Genomic DNA, 24,200 nt, shown 5'->3' on the forward strand with positions numbered 1-24,200 from the left:
ATAAAAGTTAATGACAATGCATAAAAGTTCATTACTCGCTGCAACATACGCGAATAGCCGAACAATCGGACAAAAGATGTGACAGCTGGGAATGCAGATGTCGTTCTCAATTGCAGAAGACAGCTCTTAGATAGCACTGAATATATATTGTATGGATCGAAAGAGTAAATTTGTATGTTATATAGAGTTGTGAATCATTTAAAAAGCGACGAAATGGCAGCAATCAAAGTCATATCGATGCGAGTTACATAAAAAGTGACCACTAATTAACCTAATTTCTAGACTGAATACAAAAAATAGGTTGACTCACTAATGCATCGATGTTAGTGCGTGCCACATTCACACAAACACACACATACACTCGTAGTTAGATAGACACGTATGGGAAACCATGTGTGTGCAGATGGGACGATAAACCAGAGCAGGACATGCAGGACACCAAAGCGGGGGAGGCAATCAAACACTGAAAAAACACCCACAGCAAATGGGGAAAACCAATGAGACCATTTATTTTTATTATATCGCATTTTAGTGCGAGCGTTTTTGGGTAATTATTTATCAATATCGAATTATTTCAATATTAATTCAAACAAAAATTTCAATAATCCGTAATTATCGACGAATGTAGATCAAATAATCACATTTTAGCTGCAACAACACTGAAACCAGCAACAACAATAGCAACAACAAAACAGCAAGAAAATTAATTATGAAAATACAAATAGAAATAATTTACCATGAAAATAACAAAATGATTTCCCCATTCTCTGTATTTGATAGTGCGTGAGCGTATGTGATTGTTCCTATGTGTGTGTGTGTGTAGAGGGCGGTGTTAGTGTGCGTGTAATTGAGGTTAAATGGGCACGACATCATTTCCAGACATTTGTTTCGTGTGTAATTAGAAAATTCACTAATGGCGCTGAAAAATACACAACATAAAAAGCAACAACAACAACGTTGTCAGCTTCGAGCGAAAGTTGAAAAGTTGAGCAAAAACTTGAGGCCTAATTTGACATTGTTGTCTCTGTTCCTGTCTTCTTCTTACAGTTCTGCGTCTGTTCTGTTATGCAATCGGAAGCTGCTGAGCATCTGTGCGTGTGTTTTACTCCAACTACAACTACAACTACAACTGCAACTGAAACTCGAATTGCAGTTGCAGCTGCATCTGAGGCAGGCCGCAGAGAATGCAAATAAATGCAACGAATACGAAACTCATATAAATTAGGAAAATCAACAATAACAACATTCATCTCACACACTCACATAAGCACACGTACACAAACACACACGCACACATATATGGCAGAGACCGAAATAAAATCACATAAAATGCAACGAATTCTGCTGCATGAATTAAACAAGAAGAGCAATAGCAACAACAATTGCCAGAAGAGATACATGAAATATTCAAACTAACTAAAAGCAAGGCAATTCATAAGAAAATTCTCCAAAATCCAAGCACAACTCAAGTGTGCTCTTGGGCATGACGCTAATGGAGCATCGCTTGGCTTCAGGTTCACCATCACCATCAACATCAGCATCAGCATCAACATCAGCTTCAGCTTCAGCTTCAGCTCCACTCTCTCCACTGGCTTCTTCTTTGGCTTCCTTGGCGCACGGCAAAATGTTTGCCCGACTGTGGCCTTGGCTGAGGAATGAGGCGTGGTCGAGGCTGCACAAATCCAAGTAAGTTCCATTTCTTTCTTCTTACCAAAAAGAAAAATCTAATTAATTTTAATAAACACGCACACACACAGCTTCTACTCTTGGTTTTTGTGTTTTATGCTGCTTTCTAACTATGGAAAGTTTCTCGATAAATTCCCCACACAAATGCATTGTGGTCAAATGCAAAAGTTGAACAAATACTGAAAAGAGTTCATATTATAAAAAAGAAAAACAAGAAAGCTACAGTCGAGTGTGATCAACTGTGAAATACCCGCTACCATCGAGAATAAAAGCAAAACAGTTGCGGTATTAATTTTAAAATACACCATATTAATATACCGCAAAAGTATTTGGTTTATTGACATAGCATTTGAGTGCAAAATACAATAGAATTTCTAAAATAACTTCTACAACTATTAAATAATCGCAAGCAAATTTTCAAGAATCCTTTATTGCAATGTTATACTACCCTTCTACTCTATAGATAACTGATATAATAATTTAAATGTCATCTGCTATTGCTATTTACAATATAAACCGTCTAGCTAACCCTTGAATGATTACTGGTCTGACTAACTGGATAACAGGCAAAGCCACTTGAAATTGTATTCTGTAGTCATGTAGTCATATAAATAGATGGAAAAACTCGACTTGATTTGGGTTGATTTGGTTGACAAACGGATTGGTGCTTTGATTTGACCTTTCCCCCAAATGGTTAATGACATAAACTGATAATTTTGCTAGGCCAAAAATGCTCTAATTATGCGCACTTTTGTTGCATATGAGACGCATTTATTGGACCCAAGTAACTGTCAAAAGTGTCCTAAATGAAAAGCCATAAATGTGCGCACCCGAAAAATCAATGCCAGAGTCAGTCAGAGTCTGAGTAGAGTCTGAAGCAAAGTCACCAGCTGTGGCTGCAGCCCTGCCCCTTTTTTTTGGGCCCGTACATGACCAGCATCAATAAGTTTGAAGGCGTTCAAACTTTGGGACAAACAGCTGCTGCCGCTGTGAAAATGAGCAAGAAAATTTATTTACACACACACACGCGTATAGCAAGAGCCAACTGGCAACAGAGCTGCAAAGAGCATTTTAAGTTGGCGAGCGAAAGACAGAGAGAGAGAGAGAGACAAAGAGAGAGAAAGAAGCGAAGGTCGTCTGGACCAGTCGATAATCACTGCCAGGGAGAAAGATGCGATGCGAAATCGAAATGGACTCAACAGTGCAAATTTGAGGTTAATGCACAAATAAATCTGCCACAAATTGAAAGACATCAAAACTGGCTGGGCACGTACTTCGGGCAAACCACTTTGAGCCACCTTCAACCAGAGTTACGAGCACAACCACCAAAAAAATGAGTGGGGAAAAAGCAGCAACAACTGATAATTATTAACGCTCAACTGCGTCTCAATCAACAACATTTTATCTGGGCACACTCAGGCATCGCTTAAACTGAGAGACAGAGCGAGATAGAGAGAGAGAGTGGGTTCCACTCTCCGCTAAGTTGGCAGCTCGCTGTTGTCAGTTGGCAGTACGAGACAGGCGACAGAGAGAAAAAGAGACAGAGAGGAAACCGCTAGCTGATATCGTGTGCCTGCTTACTTCCGATTTCCGTTGCGCGCTGTGATTGAGCGCCGCTTTATTTCCTGTCAAAACGGCAACTCTAAGATAGGCGCCACCGAGGACTCTTCTTGCTTTCCGTTTGCTGGGCCATGATAAACTTATTATGTATAGTCTTCCACTTTTTACGCAACACGCAAGGGGCTGTCAATGTGGTGGCTTGTTAGCCAAAGCGTGACTGCCTATTTCTAGTCGACTCGATTCAAGTCGAGTCGAGTCGAGTCGAGTCGGTTAAAGTTTTGGGTGTCACAGCCTTGAATGGGAAAGGGAAGAACCAGAAAGGTAAAGGGAAAAGGCGACATTGCCTGGTAGCTGGTAGTCGATGCCTGTCGGCATCAATGTCAGTGATTTATCACAAGGAAAGGCACATAAATAAACACCGGCCTGACACTCGGAGGCGGCGGTCTTGGGACTTGGGAATTCGGGATTTGCTGTTACGTTTTTTGACAGTGCGTTGCTTCGATTTGCTTTACGCATCAATGGATTTAGCCCTGGCCATGCTCCAGCTTCAGATTCACTTCGAACACCCAAGCAGCCGAGCAGCGCTCCCTGCTTGCGTTTCCTTTTCATTTGACGCTTTGTGCACTTGACTTTGGCGTTGTTGCTTCGATTTGATGCCTCTAACGACCCTCATTGTTTGACACTTGGCGTTGATTTTTGAAATAGCAGCCAGCACCAAGACGAGGACCGGGTTCAGCTCTTCTTATCTTATCGCAAGGATAATGGCAGACCCGCGTTGTTGTGACTGATGCTGGTTTTTGGCTTGCGACATTATTTTCACTTTATTGAAAACTTGTAGCCGAAATTGATTTTCTGCGTCTCCTGACGGGAGCATTCCAAGCACAGGGATTTGACATTTTCGCTGTTACCCGCTCTTGTTCTCGCCCCTTCCCTCTCTCTTACCACCCTCCCTCATCATCTGTATTTCCCGCATCCCAAAATACCAGTCAGTCTCTCTCTGTATGTGTGTGTGTGTGTGTGTGGGTTTGTATGTCTGCGTGCTGCTGGCTTTTGCCTCCTTTTTGCTCGTTTTGTTTTCTACCAAATTTATTTCGCATTTAGTTGAATACTTTTTGGCATTTGGCTTGAAAATTTCGCATACATTTATTTTAAAGACTGTAATTTCATTTTATTCTCATGCTAATGTCCTGGGTTGGGCTGGCTCTTTTGTTAGCACTCTCTTCCCTCCCCTGCACCTGCGGCACTTTCTCTATATCTCTCTCAGACTCAGACTTTGAGAATCGGAGAGAGTGTTGCCGGGGGAGGCGTGAGAGTGACTTGCACTTGTCGAAACGGATTTTGGGGTCCTGACTTCATTCGTTGGTTGGTGTTATTAAGTATTCATTTGTGCACATTCCGCTCGTAATGTGTTTTCGAAATGAAGTGAAAATGCAATTTTTTACACAAATGCCCAACGAAATCAATTGAATCACTTAGTCGAGCGGCAACCAACCGCCGTTGTCATTCCCATTGTCACTGTCTTGCACAAAATTCAAGCATATACAATCACAATCCCACAAATTGTTGTCGACAATTGTCCGATTTCTACCCATTTACAATTTCCATTTTCATTTTCATTTGCAATTGAAACCCGATCGAAACATAAACAACACCATTTCGATTCCATTGCCAGGCATTGTGTACGGGAAAAAAAAACAAAAAATACAATTTCGTGCAATTCAGAAGCTGAATATCAATAAATTAATACATGAATGTACTCATATATTCGCATATTCGCATATCTGAATATTCGCTGGCAACAAACTGAAAGAGATGTCGCAGGCTCCATGCTAGAGCTCCATGGCCTTTGTCGACTGTTATCTCTTTTAGAATATTTTATATAAATTGTGTTATTCGGTCGCCGTTGTCAGCTGGACCATGAGAAGAACAATGAAAGCAATCAGTGCTTAAAAATCAAATTCAATTTGCGCATATTCAGCATATTCCGGCATTCGTACTCGTAACTCAAATTCATGTTGTTGCTGTTACTGTTGCTGTTGCTGTTTTCGTTGTCGCTCCTTCTTTTATTTTCATAAAATTTTTTTCAAAATTTATAACAAAAATTCTTCAAAAAATGCGAAATACTATGAATGTAACCAAGGACAGACAACAGGCGAGCGGTAGTAAGCGAGAAAGAAAGGTTAACGTGGTTGGGAGAGCGCACTGGCAAATCATAAATATTCCTGAATCAACAGAATATGATGAAAATCCATAAATCATTGTGTGGGCGGTGTTGGGTGTTGTTACGTTCGTGAGAAGCTTTTGCAAGGATTTCGAATGCAAATCAACTGTGCCAAAACTTTACTACTACCAAGTGCGCAGCAGCCGTCTCCGTCCCGTCTCCATCTCATTCCCCTTGCCCTTCCTCAATCGTCGCATCCTCCGCAGCTCCTTCAACAATTCCACCGCCATCGCCGTCACTCGGGCCGAGCAAACAAATAATGAAGACGAATGCAAACAGCAGACAGCAAAACACCAAGCAAATAGCAGTCGAGTTGCCGAAGTGAGCGCGCAATGAGGACGCGAGTAGATGGATGGATGGTAGATGGTAGAGTGAGCAAGTGGAGGAGTGGGTACAAAGTGTACAAATTTAAGTAAACAATGGACCGAAACCGAGCAGCGAGCTGAGCCGCCAAGAGCTGCAGAAGGACGCTAAACTCCCAGGGAAAACAATGAATATTCACGAGAAGAAGAAAAAACCTTTTGTATTGTTTAATGCGATAATTTAATTCGCAAGCAATTCGGCTATTCTCATAACGCTTTTTGGCATTTCTTCCACATACTTCCATCTGCAATTACATCCCCATTTTAAATGCTTAACAGATTCTCTCCAGTCTGATGATTCAGTTTCTCTTTAACTCAAATGCTACCCGAGCTGCTGGAGGGTTGATAAGTTGAGAATCGCGAATCGTGAATGCTGCTGCAATGGAATTTAATTGTGTGCTACAATTGGGATTCGCATTCGAAATTGGAGTCGGATTCAGACTCTGGTAGTTGGCTTTGCTGGCAAGCTTATCAAGCGTAAAATTAAACGATTGCAGTCGACAGCTAATGTGAAAATGTAGTTGAAATCAGTGCCAAGTCAAGAGAGAGCCAGCGGAGAGCTGTTGGCAATGGGCAACGAAATGTGCTTTGAAGCCTCCCTCCTCAATGCTGACCTTTTCTGTTGGTCAGGTTAACTAAATTTTTGGCCGTTGTTCTGCCATTTGTTGCGGCATTAACACGTGGCTTACACTCGACTGCAACGCCGTCGGGGAGAATACGCACACACAGTATACAGCACACAAATTTAAGATACATTAAAGCACGTCTGGCGGTGAATTGCATCAGGAATTGTGAGCACGTAGCGGAAAAGAAATAAAATAAAGCAAATTTACGCAGCTCCACACAGCTGTCGGCCACTCCGCAGACTGCGGCACGGTTCGGCGTTTGCCTCGATCTGGTGTGAACAGGCGCAATTGGCCACCCGGCACACAATTTAGGGGCAGAGCATGGACAGAGCCCGACAGAGCAGAGGAGAAGCTCTGCTTTGTGTTTTGTATGTGGTTGTAGCGCGAACTTGTCGCCATAAAACTTGAAATTGAAAAACTTTTACTTTAAATTCGAAATATTTACAGTATGTGTGTGTGTGTGTGTGTGTGTGTATGGGTGTGAGCCCTGCTCAATTGAGACAAAGGCAAACAAAAGAAGGCAGCAGCAAAAGCGACAGCCAAAGCAAACTCTACTGAATAGCCAAGGCCAAAGGGAAGTCGAAACACTTTCGCCTGATTACAAACGCGCAAATGATGCGTGCCTAATGCGAATCGGGGCCAATTCGAAGGGGAGTCGTCTCCCCTCATTCCCTCTGTCTCTCTGTCGCTCTTTCGCATCGCACTAACCGCAGCCAAGGCAACCAAATTGACTTTGCACCAAGGCTTCAGCATGCTTCCATATGTTTGAGCCCGTCGCCTAAAAGTAGGCAACATGACAGCGCAATGACAGGCACAAGCTGCTCGCAGCAATTTTTTAATAAAAAACACAAGTGGCGACTCACCACGTCAGCATCGACCTCTTCGACTGTCACATACCCTGTAAACAGCAGCAATTGCAAACTGCCAGAGAGACGAAAGAGAAAGAGAGAGTGTATTTTCCCAGGTCGGTTATGTTTCCCCATTTGTGTGAATGTTATATATGTGGCATGCATGGAAAAATATCAGGAAAATGTTGCGTCAGGCAAACGTTGAACATATGGCAGACAGACAGACTGAAACAGAATGACAGAAAGAATAAGAGATAGAGAGGAAGAGGGAGAGAGTACGACACTAAGACGCACACTAAGCCCTGGAGTGAGGCAGGATCTGAGAACGTCGACAGCCTCGTAGGATGTGGCATAGAGAAAGAGACAGAGCGAGAGCGAGAGAGTGGCGGGCATCATATTAAACGCGCCAGAGATAAACACAGACAGTACTAAATTAATTCTGCTCAATTTGCATTAAAATATATGTAAATGTGTGTGTGTGTGTGTGGCAGTTCACACACACAAACTACTCCGACTGTTTGTAGAGAAAAATGTATCTGTATCTGTGGCTGTGGCTGTTATATGTATATCTGTGTGTGTGTGTTTTAGTTACATTTCCGTGGGTGTATTTTTGCCTCTGCTCTCTTCAATTTATGTGTCTGCGTGCGTCTGTGTTAGTTTATTTAATTTAAAAGCCTTGGGCCCTGGCCCCAGCAAAAAGAGGGACAAACGACTAAATTGAGGTCCAAGATGAGCCCGTCCTCTCTTTCTTTATTTTCTGCCCTGGCCAGACCAGAGAACAGGTGTTGCAAAACTTGAGCACAGCTGCATAATAATATTACAATATCTGTGAATCTTTTGGTTTGGCTCTTGGCCTGAATATTCTGCGAGAAATATGGCATAAATGTTAAACGCAAACACATTTCTTTCTTGGCCAACAATATTAAAAGCCACACGCAAATGAAAACAAATACAAGAGAGAAGGTTATTCAAAAATTTGAGTACATAACATACATATAAGAATATGCGAGTATCTAATACAATGTACCACAAATATCAACAAATTTCGGCACACTTTATGAAACGATGGAGAGAGAGAGAAAGAGAGGGGGAGTGAGAGAGTCGGAAGCTGAATTTGTGGCCTCAGTGGATTTGCTTACTCGTTTTACACCATCCTCGCAGCCAAGACGTTATTGTCTTTTACATCATCGCTTTACTTAGCATAAGTACACGCAAAAACCAACAACGAGCAACAACAAATTGCCGCCATCGTCGTCATCTACGTCTTCCTTTCCCTTTCCCCTTCCTACAACGATGGCAAATGTTGTTTCGGGTATTTCATGCGCCGCATGAGTCTGACACCGCCGGCAGCTTCAGTTTTTGGGCATCGGCAACCAGCTGAACGCCTTTCGCCATTGTTAACATTTATTTTTATTTTATGCACTCACCGCCCACGCACCGCCTTCACCTCCAACTCCACCTCCATCCCCTACTCCATCTCCACTGGGCGCCTTGAGCTCCAAATAAGTATGCACAGCACGGGGCAGGGCCTTGGTCTCTTACAATATCCACTACCCACGGGCAAAGGAGCCACGAGCCACGAACCACGACCCACAGATCCAGTTCAGAGAATCTTTGGCTGCTGGTTAATATTATTGACTGCTTTGTGCGCTTCTCTCCGCGGTGATTGGGGCTGTTGTGGTGTGCGTGCGCGTGCCAAAGCCAATATTTAGCTAATGGTCTTCATATTTTAAATATTGGCGCGCTGCGTGCCACAAAGAAAGAGAAGAAAAGAGAGTTGGGTGAGTGGTAGTGGATTTGCCTCATCACTTTTACGTGCGGAAACATCGAAGAGGGGAAAAACAAGGGGAGAAAGCAGACAGCGAGTTGAACGTGTGAATCGATGCGATGCGATGATCTGTGCACAGTCAAAACAAATGTTTCATGCTTCGCATGTGACTGCGACTGCGACTGCGACTATGATTGTGTTGGTGTGCGTGTGAAATATTTAAATTAAACTACACACAAACACACACAGAAATACACTCAGTTGTAGTAAATGCAATTTCATTTGCGGCCATAAATTGAAAGAGCATATAAAAAGCACTGGCCCCGTTTCTTTTATTCCTGCCAAGGGTTATTGCTATTTATTTGCAAATGTCACGAGTCCAACCACAGCCACACACTACTCGAAAAGGATTCCGAATTGGAATTGGAGTTAGAGTGGGAGGAGTTCGAGGTGTGGCAGGCTGAGATAAAAGCGTATATTTGAACATTGGAGCGAAGTAGTTGCCACACTTAAGCCTCATCAATGATTAAATGCGGCAGACAGCGAACTTTGCTCGTAGTTTAATTGAAAAGCCAATGCAAGTTCGGCCCAGACTTAGTCAAGGATTACGACCTAAACTGAAATCAGCTGTCACCAATTGTGCAGCTGTGTGTGCGTGACAGAATCTTTGTAGAGCAAACATCAATAAAACGCAACGTAAATAAACCATAAACCATTTTAAAGCCGCAACTAAATAAACGTGACACACATAAACAACAGAGAACAAGAGAGAGAGCGAGAGAGAGAGAAAGAGTGAGAGGGCTATAAACATATGCAACTAACTGAAACAACAACAACTGTCAATTTCAACAGTTTCAAAAGGCAAAACGCAACTCTGCATATTTGGACCAAGTGAATAGAGTTAAAATTGTACACACACACACGCTCGCACACTCACACACTCACACATTCGTACACACACTCACGTGCGAAAACAAAGATGAAAAGTAGCAAGCGACGGACGAGTGAAGTTATATTGATGTCAAACATGCGCAAAAAATGGCAATGGCAAGTAAAAAACAAAAAGCAAAACAAAGAAAAACCAAAACCAAAATAAAAGCAAAATAAACAAAAGCAGAACCAAGCGAGCGACGCTTTTGTTACCCAAGTGAACACAAAAGCCGCACACCAAATAACTGGAACACAGCAATAGCAACAGCAACTAGAAGGGGGAGAGGGAGAGGAAGCAGAGGAAGGGCATGTTGTAGATGGATGACTCTCCTGCTGCTGCTGCCAACCAAGCTCTGTGGCAAGCGAGGCCGAAGCAATGCAAACGATTTTCAAAGTGGGCGTATACGTAATCTGCCATGAACCAAATATGTGAAACGACGACACAATGGGTGGAGATGCCTTTTAGCCTCCTTTCTGCTTTTTTTTTTGTATTTTGTATTTCGGGTAGAGTGCAAAATTGAGGACACATACGCGGCGAACAATTTGTGCTCACTTTCGACAAAAAATATATGCAAAAAAAAAAGAACAACAAAAATGTTGCGGGCTAAATGATTTGCCCATAGCCGATAGATGGCGCTAAGTGTGCGCCTGCAGCTATGCAATGCTTTTTTACTCATTTTTTTTTGTTGCTTTCGCTTAGCACGCTTAATTGCTTAGCCCGTCAAGTTACACACACACACACACACACACACAAACATACGTGGTTGTGCATACATTTTAATTTGTTTACTTTTTGGCATTGTTGTGCCTGGCACCGGTTAGACGCCTACCAACTGAACTCTAGCGTTGCCTAAAACTAAATACACTTTTACGTGACTTGGCGACATCAACATATGATTTGATGGCAGCCGCCGCCACGTGCTCATTAATGCCCCGCAGGGGAGCAGGCACATATGCACTGCCTACAGTTGTATGTGTGTGTGTGTGCGTGTGTGTGAGTTGTTCTTGGTCTGATTCTTGTTCTTATTGCAATTGAAGTCAAAACAGCTGCCATTATTTGTGTAAAATGTGTGCGCTGTTCCAGGAATTGTCAGCGTGCAAACTGAACTTGTCCCTGGGCTAATTTCCATGATACCGAGTCTATTAAACTTGGTCTGTGTGTGTCTGTGTATGTGTGTATAGCACAAAGCATTGCAGAGACGAGGATGTGCCCGCTGAAAGCTGAAAGCAGAAAGCACTGAGCAAAACAAATTTCCTGCCTACATTGACACTGATTTCATTTCCATTTAATGCCAGGCAGAGGTAACTGAGGTGCCTGGCTGTCGTATTTCAATGGCAGAGCCGCTGTAGCCATAAAAGACACCAGCGAATGGCAACGGAATGGAACCGAACCGAAAGGAAAATGCAAGCAATGTGAGAGCGAATGCAAAACGCGGCATTTAACACTTTTGAAAGGAAGCGCACACAAAACCAACCCGCCCAGGTAGCCACCGCCCCCCTCCTGTCACCCCTCCCGCTCTCTCTCTCTCTCACTTTCGTAGTAGAACGTCGACAGTCAAGCAGGCAACCATGCCACACTATGGCCCTATAAAATGCTTACAAAATGTTGTTTTATATGAGCCAAAGGCTCTGCGTGTGTGAGTGTGAGTGTGCGTGTGTATGCTGCGTGTGTGTGTGTGTGTGTGCTTACATGCTTGCATTTTACATGTGGCGCACGTGTGCAGCAAGCAGCAGCAACGCTTGGGGCTACAGAGGCAACGGGAAGCGGAGAAAAAAGCATAAATCGCTTCACATGCGCAAACAAACTGCCTGCCTCCTACCCCCCTCCCCCACCTCTGCAATCCGCACTGCCTGCTGTTCGCTTCCCTTTGTCTCTGTCTTTCACTTTTCTCTCTTTATGTGTGTGTGTGTGTCAGCACTCATTAGGATTAATTTTCCGGTTGCAGCATAAACTGAAGCTTACAGACAAGCGAGAGCGAGACATACACAGGGAATTGTGGACACGACAGCGGAGATGCCAAAGGGGCATCAGACAGAGGCAGAGACAGAGACAGAGACAGAGGCTGGCAGCCAGTCGACTGCGCTTAAGTGTTGAGCGCGCCCGTTTGTCCGTCCGTCCGTCTGTCCGTCCGTCGTCAGCCTTCAAACGTAATAAAAAGCTGGGTATGTGAATCCCCTCTGCTGCCTCTGGGAACAAAGCGAGAAAGCAGTAGGCAGAGGGAAAGAGGCAAAAAAGAAATAGTTAAACTGCATAAAATTTAATCAAGAGCGTTGAATGTCAGTTGCCCTGGCCCTGGCTGCGACTCCAACTGCAGACGAGGAAGCCAAGCCGAAGCAAGGGAAGCTGCACACACACACACACACAATATACACCCACACACACACACACACACTGTGTGTGTGGAGTGGGAACAAACCAGCACGTAAACGAGCAAAATGACATTTTATCATCAAAGGTGGAACAAGCGGCAGCAGCAGCAGCGGCACAAGCAATAAAATGAATGAGCAACCGAACGTACACACACACACACACACACACTCGTACGGTTACGTGGAAGGAGAGCATTTTGTGTGCGCTGAAGGATAACCTACATTTTACTTTTCATTTTTAGTTTGCCTCTTTATGCACGTCTGCATTGCTCAGACTTTCAATGTGCTCCGCTCTCTCTCTCTCTCTTTCTCTTTCTGTCTGTACGTGTGTGCTGCATGTTTGTGTGTGTGTTACATTGCAATGACAAAGCAAAACTTTCCAATTAACTTTGATTAAAAAGTTTCCACTATCGCCATACAATGTAAACATGAGAAATTTGTTTGAATCCAACTCTCTCTCGGTCCGGTCAGGGCCAATCAGCCAATCCCGCCCAGCCCAGTCAGTGGGCGTGACGCTGCAACTGTAACTGTAGCCAACTCCATGTCCATGTTCGTGTCCGTGTCTGTTTCTGTGGTCTTGCCCAGGTGAGCTGCACATAAAATCAATTTGCAATAAAATCAGTAAGTTGTATTTGTTCAGCACAAACATTCAGACCGTGGCCAACAGCCCCTTCTCTCTTTCTCCCTCTCTCTCTCTCTCTCTCTCTCATGGAGTGTGGGAGGAACGGGCGTGGCTTTGCGGTGGGGAATGTTAACTCGTCATTTACTCGACAGTTCAATCGAAGCCATCGACTAGATAACGATCGCACTCACTGCAGATAACTTTAGTTTTAGGCAGTCTCTCATCTCATCATCTCTCGTGTTGTTCGTTACGTCAATAAATCAACAAACAAATGAAATGAGTGCATAAATGCATTACAAATACACTCGCAGTAGCGACTGCAAGTGTTGCAACTGCCACACAATGGCCGCAGGCAACCGCAGACCAACGTGCAACAGCAGCCAGTGGCAACAAGAGCCACAATGCAACCAATTGGCAACTTCATGTATCGGTGTATCTGTGTATCTGTATCTGTAGCTGAAAGAGTAGCTGTATGTGCTTTACAATGAATAAATTTGCAATATTTGTTTTCATTTCATTCACTTAAAATGTTGTGTTACTTCCACAACGATGAGAGAGAAGGTAATAATCTGTGGGGCGGCATTTTATCCGCGATTGACTCAGCATCAGCAACGAGAAAGTATTCAATCAATGGACACAGGTTATCATATCACTCCAATACCAATTCCAATCTCAATCCGAATCCGAATCCGAATTCGTATTCCTATTCCTTTTTCTATTGATATTCGTATTCGTTTTCCCTGCAGCTTTCAATATGCCACAAATGGCACATCCATTACAGCTGCAGCCACATTGCAATATACAAATTTGCAACAGCAATCCGCAATTTGCTTATAAGCAACGACAACAACAACAACAACAACAAGATCTACCAGCATTTGTGCCCTGCCCCCTGCACACTTTGTTGCCGCCCCGTTTTCGGTGCACAAACAAATTGGGCAACTGTTTGTTTGTGTCCGTTTCGTCTGATTTAGCCCGCACATGACAAAAATTGCACAATAGCAAAAAATCTGTTAGTTGTCAATATGTGCACAGTTGGACAATTTTGCTACGTGCATCATTTGCAACGGGGATCGAAGGGGCAGGAGGAGGCGGAGTAGCAACTGTGGGCAAATGGAAACAACAGCTGGTGATGCCTGAAATGGGAATACCAACTGCACACAGATGCATATCGATGTGTGTGTGAGTTGCCGCTGTAAGTGAGCGCTGTTCGTTTGCATTGCGAATCAATCGTTTTGAATGATTGATAGAAATGTTTGATATACATTTAGCAGCTGGCAGCTGGTGGCTGGTGGCTGTTGGCTAGAAATTGGCAACTGTGTCAGCTTCTTCTTTGCTCGTCGTGTCGCTTCCACAAAATCGATCGATCGCCACAGGCAAAATTGCAACACACCTAAAAATTCCACATACGCCCGTGTTCGCAGCAGCAGCGAGCGCGCGTGACAAATTTTAACGCTCTGGCGCGCCATTCGAATTTGATGCCGTCGGCGGCAACGAATATAAAGCAAGGCAACCTAATAATTTGCAGCATTAAAAAACCATAAAAGCCGCATACGTTGACGTTGACTCTCTGCGCCAAGTAATGTCGACTTCTTTGAGACAGCAGCTGCTGCCTCTGCTTCTGCTCCTGCTTCTGCATAACCGAAGGGTCTTAAAGCTGCTTAAAGCCAGAGAGCACATTAAAAGTTTAGGGATGGGCAAGGCAAGGCAAGGCATGGCAAGGGGCAGGGCAAGGCAATGAGGCAAGCTAGAATGGGCAGTGGACCAATATGGCTTTGCTTTCTTGTGGTTTCCTCTGGCCAGAGTAAGAGTTCAAAATCTTTGCTCAACTCTCTTTAAATGAGAAGGACCTCGACGCACTTTTACTTTTACTTTTATTTATGTTCCGTTCTCATACTTATACAAGTATATACTCGTACTTTTTCTGCCCTTTTCGGGTCTTAATAAATAATTTGCCAAGCACAAATTTATGCTTCAATAAACCGGCCTGCCAAAGTCTGTTGTCGGTTTACTTTTCGGTAACCCAGCGAGAGAGAGAGAGAGACGGATGAAGAGGGATGCGGGGCGGGGCGGAGGAAGGTGGTGAGCAAAAGCACTTTGCGACCGCACACCACCAAACGGAAATAATCAAGTTTGCACACCGCTGAAAGCCACACGAAACTCCAATGTCCAAATGCTCTTCAAAAAGTATTTTGCAGTTCTTTTTCAACTCATATTTCCCCCCTCTCCCTGTCCTATTTCTCTCTCCTCCCGAACTGTCTCTCACCCATCATTGCATGCTTAAAGTTGAACAAGAGTTAGTCATAACGAGTACTAACTTAACTTGGATACTTTCAGTTGCTCCAGTCTCCTTTTTTTTATTTCGTTTTCATTTTCTATTTCAATACTAATTTCTCAATAGAGATCCGTCGAAAATTTCAAATTAAATTTCCACAGAGATTGGCGTCGAGTGTGCCATATACATGTATGTATATTCGACAACGAAATCGAGTAGTTCACGTAGTTCGTTCGCTGTGGCATTAAATACTTTTGCTGACCAAATTCACAGCGAAAAGTGCGCTTAGTTTCGTGCTTCATTTCGCATCTCATGTTGCTAGTCTCTCATACAATATTTTAAGCTTTTTCTCGTTGGATTTTCTCCTCTCTATGCATAAATTGTGGTGTGAATGCAACAACCACTTCACTCCGAGCTGTGTGTACGTTAAAACAATAAACAACGTGACTTATCACATTGCGTAACTTGTGATTTAATTGGATTTATACTCACGTACGTGTAGTGGGCTGACAGCAAGCCAGCCAGCCAGCCAGTTGTTGCCACACAACTTGCAACCCTGCTGACGGCCCTGACTCTATGGAAGTATTTGCGCTCATTTTTATTGCAATTCGATGCCCCTGACCCGCACGCCCCCAAAATGTTGTGTAACGCCCAGGAAGCTGGGCATGCATTCCAACACATAGCGATCGAATCGCATTCGCAATCGCAATCGCTGTTGGAGCCATCGATTGTGGTTGCACAAAGTTTTTAATTATGTTTGCGGTTAGCAATTGGATTTTCTTTACATGGACACGTGACATGCAGATAAGTTATTCCCGCTTGATTATTTCATATTTATGAGTACACACAGAGACTCATCGCATACCCACGGATATTTGGATGTTTAAGTGTGGCTTTTGTTTTTTCCCCAGTCAATATTTTGCCACAGTTGCGCAGTGTTTTTGCAGCATTTTCTCTTGCCACAAATTGTTAAATATTGCATGGCAACTATTAAAAATCAACTTCACTCCCTCCTCTGCTGCTGCTGCATCCCAACGATAGAGTCAATCGTAAATATTTGCCATGTACATCTGTGTTAAAGATGCAAGCAAAAACGAAAAAAAAAGGTGGTAAGGGAGAAAATAATGCTATAATGCTGCTCTGCTGCTGTGCGTAGGCGAATCAAATGTGCGCCAACATGGCGTATGCGTAATTATAATTATGTAATGCAAATAACACACACACACACACACACGTAACTATAGTCGCCGTTATAGACAGACAGACAGACACACTGACACATGCATGCCTTTTTAATTAGCATATAGAGCATCACGCATACGCCGTGTAGGCCGGACTCAATTTCAGGCACTTGGCATTTGGACATGCCAGTTATAATTGTTCAACAGGCTTAAACAGACAACGCACAAGTGGGAGCAAACAGAGAGAGTACGACAGAGTGAGAGAGAGAGAGAGAGAGAAAGCGGACTGGGTAATGATAAAGTGGGATGGCACGACAGTTGCGCATTCAATTAACGCAGACACACACACACACACAGTCAGACACACATTCACTCAGAACTAGGCCAAACAGCTTCGTTGCGACCCGCTGCCTAATCCGCGGTCTGCCATGTGCACGATTATCGAGACGCTTCACTGCCTGCCTCATCCCCCCGCCTTTCCACTCTTTGCCCTCTTCTCTTCTCGCTCTAGTGTAGTAGCTTCTCTTTTGGTATTCGTATTTTTCGGGCGCCAAAACATTTTGGCATAGCAAATCCGACTCGGATCTCCCCTCTCCTCATTCCTCGCCCTCCCCTCATTTCGTTGCTGTTGGTGTTGCTGTTGCCAGTGTCAGTGTCTGTGTCTGTGTGAATACATAATTAAACCGTTCACAGTTTCGAGCATTTAAATTAAATTATGGCGGCAAAGTGTTGAAGTTGCGCTGCGTTCGTTCAATTCGCGATTTGGGCTCTTGGATATTTGTGTGTGTGTTCTCTCTCTGCATGTGTATGTGTGCCACTTAAAGGCATATCGAACTTTGTTAATTGACAGATGCTAATTATTACCTAATTATTATTTATGCGTGTCGCCATCTGTGGGCATTCATACATAACTTAAATACAAACATTTCTATGTAGTATTACAACATGAAAATGCAGTTCATGCTAAATATGTTGGAAACAGTTGAAGCGACTGTCTGAAAAGACCAAAGCGGAAGTTAACTTTTATAACTGACTGAAAGCCGTCAAGGGGGGGGGGAGGGGAGCAAGCAATTGCACGAATAGTTGGGCAAATGTTGAACGAGTTGAGCGCAAAAGGCAACCGAAAATCGGCAAAATAAGTGAGCTGAATATCCCCACAAAACGAATGAACGAACGAACCAACGAAAAGTTCTGCATGGGCCAAAAATGAAAAGTTTACCTCGAGTGGTTCGAGTTGCCCCCACCTCATGCCTCATGTGTGTGGTGCAATGTGGGGGCGTTGCTGCCTTTTTGTGATTAGCATAAAACTGCCAAAGTCTGTGCAGAGGCCATAAACATTCGTACACACAAGACACACACACACATGCATGGAGAGGGACGCTCTTTGGTTTTTAAATACCCGAAAATATTGTTACGAGTGCAGCAGCAGCAACAGCAGCATCGACAGAGGCCACCAAAGCCAGACCTGAGCGTCACAGTCGAGGAGGACTCGCTTTGCCTCGTCTGAACTCGATTCCAGTTGAGTCCGGGCTTACAATGCGCCCAATGGGCCATTGGCCATTGTGGAGTCGTTGGCTCATGTTTGCATGTGTTGCACCCTTGCTAGCAGGCTTACCTTGCAACCAACTACATTCACACACAACTACACATGCAACTCCTACTCTCATGAACAGGCTGTGCACTTTTTTTGGGGCTCCGGGCTCGTCGTATTTGGCAAGCTAAACGAGTTTAGTTGGCCAAACATTATCATAACTTGGTCGTTTGCAAGCCGCAATGGTGTAATCGTTTCATTTTTAAAACGTTTTCGGCATTTTTACTGCACACACACACACACACACACTCGCACACAAAATGACTGCCTTTCCGTTCATTATTTTGATGTCCGGTTCTCTTTTTGCCATTTTTCCATTTGGTTTGCTGGCTTTCAACCCACATGTACTCTCTGCACTTTTGGATTGTGTTTGGCGCATAATAATAAACTTTCGCTTTCGCTTTAGCTATAGCTTTAGCTTGCTGCATTTCCCCCAGCGAATTCATGTGTATTTGACTTTCTGCCTCAGCAATTTGACTAGCAAATGATTAGTTTGCGCTGTCAAATTAGTCCCATTGTCCATCCAGTGGAGCAGCTTTTCTAAGTAGAGAACGTTATGGAGTGGTTATTTAACCCCTTCGCAACGTAAGTTTCGTTCCGTGCATATAATTAATGTTATGCATAATAAAGCAAAGTGAAATAAAAACGCCTATTAATTATAGTTTTGTCAGCATACACGTGGGCGTCCTCACCGCCCTCCCCGCCTTCCTCCTGTGCTGCCCAAATGACTTCATTCCCCTCATTCAAAGTCCGTGTGTGTGTATTGGACAATGAAATTAATTCAATGCGCTTAAATTTCACGTCTATTAGTCTCTCGAGTCCGACGCCAGTTTCTAATTTCCATACATTTTCTTTTTTGTTTTTCGCTGTTCATTTTGCCTTTTCCCCCCGTGTTTTGCTTCTCGTTGTATTTGGATCCCGCTGTCGCCATTCGCTGTTCGCTGTTCGTTGTACTGTTGAACGCGCCAGGCAATTAATTTTGAATTTTAATACCCAAAGTCACTGAGCGCGCACACAGACACACACGCACTTGCTCACACACATACTGGCACGTAAGCACACCTTATGGAAGGGGGAATGCAGCCCCTTTACACGTTGGAGTAATAGGAGTGAGAGAAATGATGGTTTGTTGGCTGAGTGAAATACGAATCCAGTGCAAATTGAGACGATGACCTTCGGGCATAAGTTTGTGACATGAGTCACATTAAAAACAAAAATAACATGGACATGGGAGTAGACTGCGATTGCGACTGTGTCGGTGACGGTGACTGTGACTATGACTGGTGGACTGTTGTACACCTCGGCACCGGAAGCGGAAACATCGCAAAATGTCAAAGGCACAACAAACAGCGCACACAGAAAACCATTAGGCGACGACCACCAGCAACTGGGTCAGACGACGACAGTTGTGCAGGTGGCAGATGGCAGGTGGCAAGTGGCAAGTGGCAGGCTAGCAGGCCAATAAAAACAAGTGGCAAGTGGCAAGCTAGCAAGTGGCAACTGGAAAACTGGCAACTGGCAACTGGCAAGTGGCAGCCATTAGATACGCCGAGTGGCAAATTGTGTCAACAGTTTAAAGTGTGACCCAATAAGAAACAGTGCGGCAATTTAATCAACAATAAACGTTAAAACAGTTAAATGCCAAACAAACAAACTTTCAAGTAACAACATTCAGTCCCAGTCAGTTTGCCCAAGCAGCAAATTGCGAGCCTAGACGTTGTTGTTGTTGTGTGTCCTCGCTCAATGCTGAGACAATGAAAAGCCCGTAATTTATTGTGTGGCAGCGCTAATTGCAAAAATAAAACATGATTTATGGCCAGCACGATAAAATGCCCAACGGCTGACGCAGCCAGATGCCAAAGCCAGCTGGCAAGCTGAGGGCTCGATAGGCCCACAAGTTGACCATGTGTGTGTATGTGTGTAATGGTGTGAGCCAAGAAAGTTAAGTTGTAACACATGATGTGCGGGAAAATCAAGGAAATGTATGACCATGCCCAGACAAACAATGAACGCGTGCCCGTTTTTCCCTCTCTTCTGAATTGGTGAGGAAAAGTTCATTTTATGGGCAGACGCAGGCCAATTATTTGTAGATAATTGCTATGCGATCGGCTTTTAAATGAGTTGACAGCGTAGCGGATGCTTTTGCTGTTGCTGCTCTGCTCTGCTAATGACAATGATCTCCACGGTAATAATGATGCTGATAGTGATGGTGATGAGTATGTTAAGCAGTCGCAGTCAATGGCTTGGAAGCGAATCAATCAGGCGCACACAAAGCCCATTGCAAACAAGTTGTTGTCCACTCACTTGGGACGCTTGGCAGCTTCTTCATTGTCAGCGATAGAGCCAGAAGCCAGATGCCAGAGAAGGAGAACCAAAAGGAGAAGAAGAGCAAAAGCAAAGCTCATCATTATGGCTCATTAGCAAAGCAATTTTTGTGTGTTATTCTCTTCATTTCTCTTTGCCTATGTCTCCTCTCTTCGGTCATCGAGCTTGGCTTGGCTTGCTGCGAGTGTTGGTTATATTGAATGCTGCTAATTTGCACATAAGCCGCTTGGGGGCCCTCGTGCATAATGCGAAATCTCTTACCAACAGAACTTTGCTGTTGGCCACTAACTAAGCTCCCATAAGCACCACGCATCAGGGGCACGAGGCAACCGAACAACCCGGCAACCGAGCCACAACAAGCACAGAAAACGGAAAGAGGGGGGTGGGGGCAACGAGGAAAGCAAGCTTCTAATCCAACTGCTTATTACATATCGTACATATTTGTGCGCCCAAAAGTATGCCACATAAATAGCAAATAGTTGGGCTCCGCTCGGCTCGGCACAACTGAACTAAACTCAACTCAACTGGACTCATCTCATCTCATTGATTTTTTATGTGCAATCCACACTCTGGGAAAGGGTCGTGTTGTAGTCATTGGCCTGCGGGCTTCGACGGGACCAAAAATAATTAACCGCAAATGCAGAAACAAAAATCCTGCCAACATCAACACAAAAGCAAAGAGGGGAAGAGGACATGGCAGATAGACAGATAGAGAGAGAGAGAGAGAAGAGAGAGAGCGACAGATAGACCAACTGAAAGACAGACAGATAAACAGAGAGAACTTTGAGGCGACTTGCCATTCAACGGGGGAACGGCTTAATGTGCCGGTGAGCGCACATGAAGCGGCTTGTGTCCATTATTTGGTACATTAAGAGCTGGGGGCATGCCGGCGACATGTTCGTGCATGCACACACACATGCACAACGTTTGTTGATAGCCTTTATTGTCTGTTGTGTTGCAACTGTTGCGACTTTTAATGTCAACGAACGAACGTGGGAGTGGGAGCAAGAGAGGCTGCATGCCTAGTTGGCAGACTGCATGATGTTGACGTTGGCAACCGCAGCAACAAATGTGCATAGGAGTCAGCAATAGCAACAGCAACAGCAACGGCAACGGCAATGGCAACATCCTGTTGGCCCGGCTGCCGCTCATTATGTGTAATGGCAGTTGCTGCTACTGCGTGCAACATCATCATGAACGGGGCCAACCAACTGCCATCTGCTGTGCCAAGAGGAAGTCATGAATGCAATCTACCTGCACATTTGCGCATAAAGGCAGAAAGGGAAGGGCCACCGCCACAGCAATTGTTGCTGCTGTCGCTGTTTCTGTTTCTGCTGCAACAGAAGCCATTACAATTGACCGCAGGCAAAACAATAACAGCAAACATTAATGACAAAAATAATGCCGCAAAAATCCAACAACTTAATGTGAGAAACGGAATAAATAATAATAAAGGGTTTTTAGTTATTAACACAACTCAAATCAATAATCTTAAATTAAGTTATTTGTCAAGTTTGCCAGGACAGAGAGAGAGAGAGAGAGAGAGAAAGCATTAACTCTTTTATTTGTTTTACTTCTTATCTTACAGCATGGACTACACCTCCCTGCTCTGCTGTGGCCTGGCTTTCGTTTTATATTTGAACACGCTTAATGCGGGCTTCGTCTACGACGACAGGTAAGCAAGCACCCAGCGAGAAGTTTTCGACAATGTTTAAGCTTTAAGGCAAATTTATGTATTTAAGCGCCGAGAGCAAACACACACACACGAACACTTTCTCAAACTCATACACACACCCTCTCTTGCCTGTGAGAGTCTTAACTGTCACAAAGAAAAAAAAAGTACGAAGCGTATATATAAAATATTTGGGATTGGGGGCGAGTTTGCTGGAGGTTTGCCTTTGGCATGCCTGCGATATTGCAATGGAATTTCCCCGGTACTTAAAATCGAATTTCAAGCCATTTCAAACAAGTAAGAAAGCTGCAGTCGAGTGTGCTCGACTGTGAGATACCCGCTACCCATGTTGAACAGAAGCAAAACTGCGCGGCATTATTTTTAAAATGTACCAAAATATGTACCACAAAAATGCTAAAAAATGAAGTACTACATTCAAAATATGCCATAAAGTGAGAAATATACCGGACTGTCAGTCAAAGTTACTAACCTCTTCAGTAACTGGGCAAATTTTTCCCATACAAAAGTATTTCTTTTAGATCTCTATCTCTTATAGTCTCTGAGTCTACGTGTTCATACAGACGGACAGACTAACATGGATATATCGTATCGGCTGTTGACGCTAATAAAGAATATATATACTTTATGGGGTCGGAAATGCCTCCTTCTAACTGTTACATACATTTCCTTCCGTCACAAAGTTATAATACCCTTCTACCCTTTTAGTAGAGGGTATTAAAAAGGGATGGCAATGTTTGGCTGGCATATGGTTACACTGCAGACTGCGACTGACTGGCTGACATGGAGGTATTAGAGTGGCATTTGTTTATGTGAAACGCCAGAGCAACAACAACAGCAACAGCCAACGACAAGAGCAACATCAACTACAACGACAACGACAACGTCATCGGCTATGGCCGTGATGTGTGCGCGTACAAACTGAGCTGGTTTCCGTTCCTGGTGCCTGGCGCCTGGTTCCTGTCACGAATACCTTACCAAAATCCTACAAAGCCCTCGTGGTGTGCGTGCAAAAGTGTCCACATGGACTCCCCTGGGCCTCGGCTCTGTTTGCCGTTGCCGTTGCTTCAGCAACTCTAGTTGAAAGCATGATGCTGCCTCATCTGTGACATCATTCCTTTTAGCTTTGAGAACACAATTATTACGAGGCAGTTTCAACTTATTGACTGTAAAACAAGCATGAGAAAAGTACAGGCAAAGGAAACAATTTTCTATTTTTACGAAATCAGAAATCTTCAAGTGAACGACAAAATCAATTTGCATGCTAAATGATTTGGCTTCTAAACTCGATTTGATTGTGCAAATGCAATTTTCCCCTTTGCATTTTTGTCATTTTATTCTTGAGTGTGGTTTTCATATTTAATATGCTGAAATGTCAATAGATTCTCTCTTAATTGATTGCCATCCTCAATAAGTTCATTCAACAAGAGATACGCACAGCAGAAAATTCATATAACGCCTTTTGTCTCATTTCAGACGTGCTATTTTGGGCAATGCAGACGTGTCGGGGGCGGCGTCTTGGCAGAGAAGCTTCGCCAATGACTTTTGGGGCACGCCGCTGACGGACAGCGGCTCCCATGGCTCCTGGCGACCGCTGTGCGTGTTGAGCTTCAGGCTCAACTATCTACTGGCCGGCGGCTATGCGCCGTGGGGCTTCCATCTAGTCAACAATCTGCTGCACTGCATCGCCACGGCGCTGGTGGTGCGTGTGGCACGTACGCTGCTCGCCTCCTTCTGGGCGGTGCTTGCCGCTGGAGCTCTGTTTGCGGCACATCCCATTCACACGGAGGCTGTGGCCGGTGTGGTGGGGCGAGCGGATGTTGCCGCTTGTGTCTGCTATCTGCTCACGTACCTCAGCTACTTGCGTCACATGCGTTGGCGCGACTCTGGCGATCCTAGACAATGGCTCGCTCTGTTGGCGACGCTTCTCTTTTCTGTGGCTGCCTTGCTCTGCAAGGAGACTGCAATTACTGCTCTCCTGGTGTGTGCTGCCTTCGATGTAATGCGTGGACTTGGTGGCCATGTGGATAAGGTAAGCTTCAGCTCAACGATTAAATTTAACTTATTTTGCTCAGTTCTGAAAGTTAATTAGGCATTTTCAACTCCAAATTGTCAATCAAAGTTGGAGCAGTCTGTCAATTCACT

General features: G+C 44.1%; 1 protein-coding gene across 2 annotated transcripts in view; it reads left to right on the forward strand.

The window, feature by feature from the left end:
• Nucleotides 1-1,050: 1,050 nt before the first annotated feature.
• Nucleotides 1,051-24,200, forward strand: part of LOC117565951 (protein O-mannosyl-transferase TMTC2) — a 28,981-nt gene continuing 5,831 nt past the window's right edge. For both annotated transcript variants that reach the window (XM_034245340.2, XM_034245341.2), the window contains exons 1-3: nt 1,051-1,686; nt 21,954-22,040; nt 23,532-24,087. In XM_034245340.2, coding sequence (XP_034101231.1) covers nt 1,484-1,686; nt 21,954-22,040; nt 23,532-24,087 — 846 coding nt within the window. In that variant the 5' untranslated portion in view covers nt 1,051-1,483. The remainder of the gene's footprint in view (nt 1,687-21,953; nt 22,041-23,531; nt 24,088-24,200) is intronic.

The sequence above is a fragment of the Drosophila albomicans genome, chromosome 2L (assembly GCF_009650485.2).
Source record: "Drosophila albomicans strain 15112-1751.03 chromosome 2L, ASM965048v2, whole genome shotgun sequence".
NCBI classification, from domain to species: domain Eukaryota; kingdom Metazoa; phylum Arthropoda; class Insecta; order Diptera; family Drosophilidae; genus Drosophila; species Drosophila albomicans.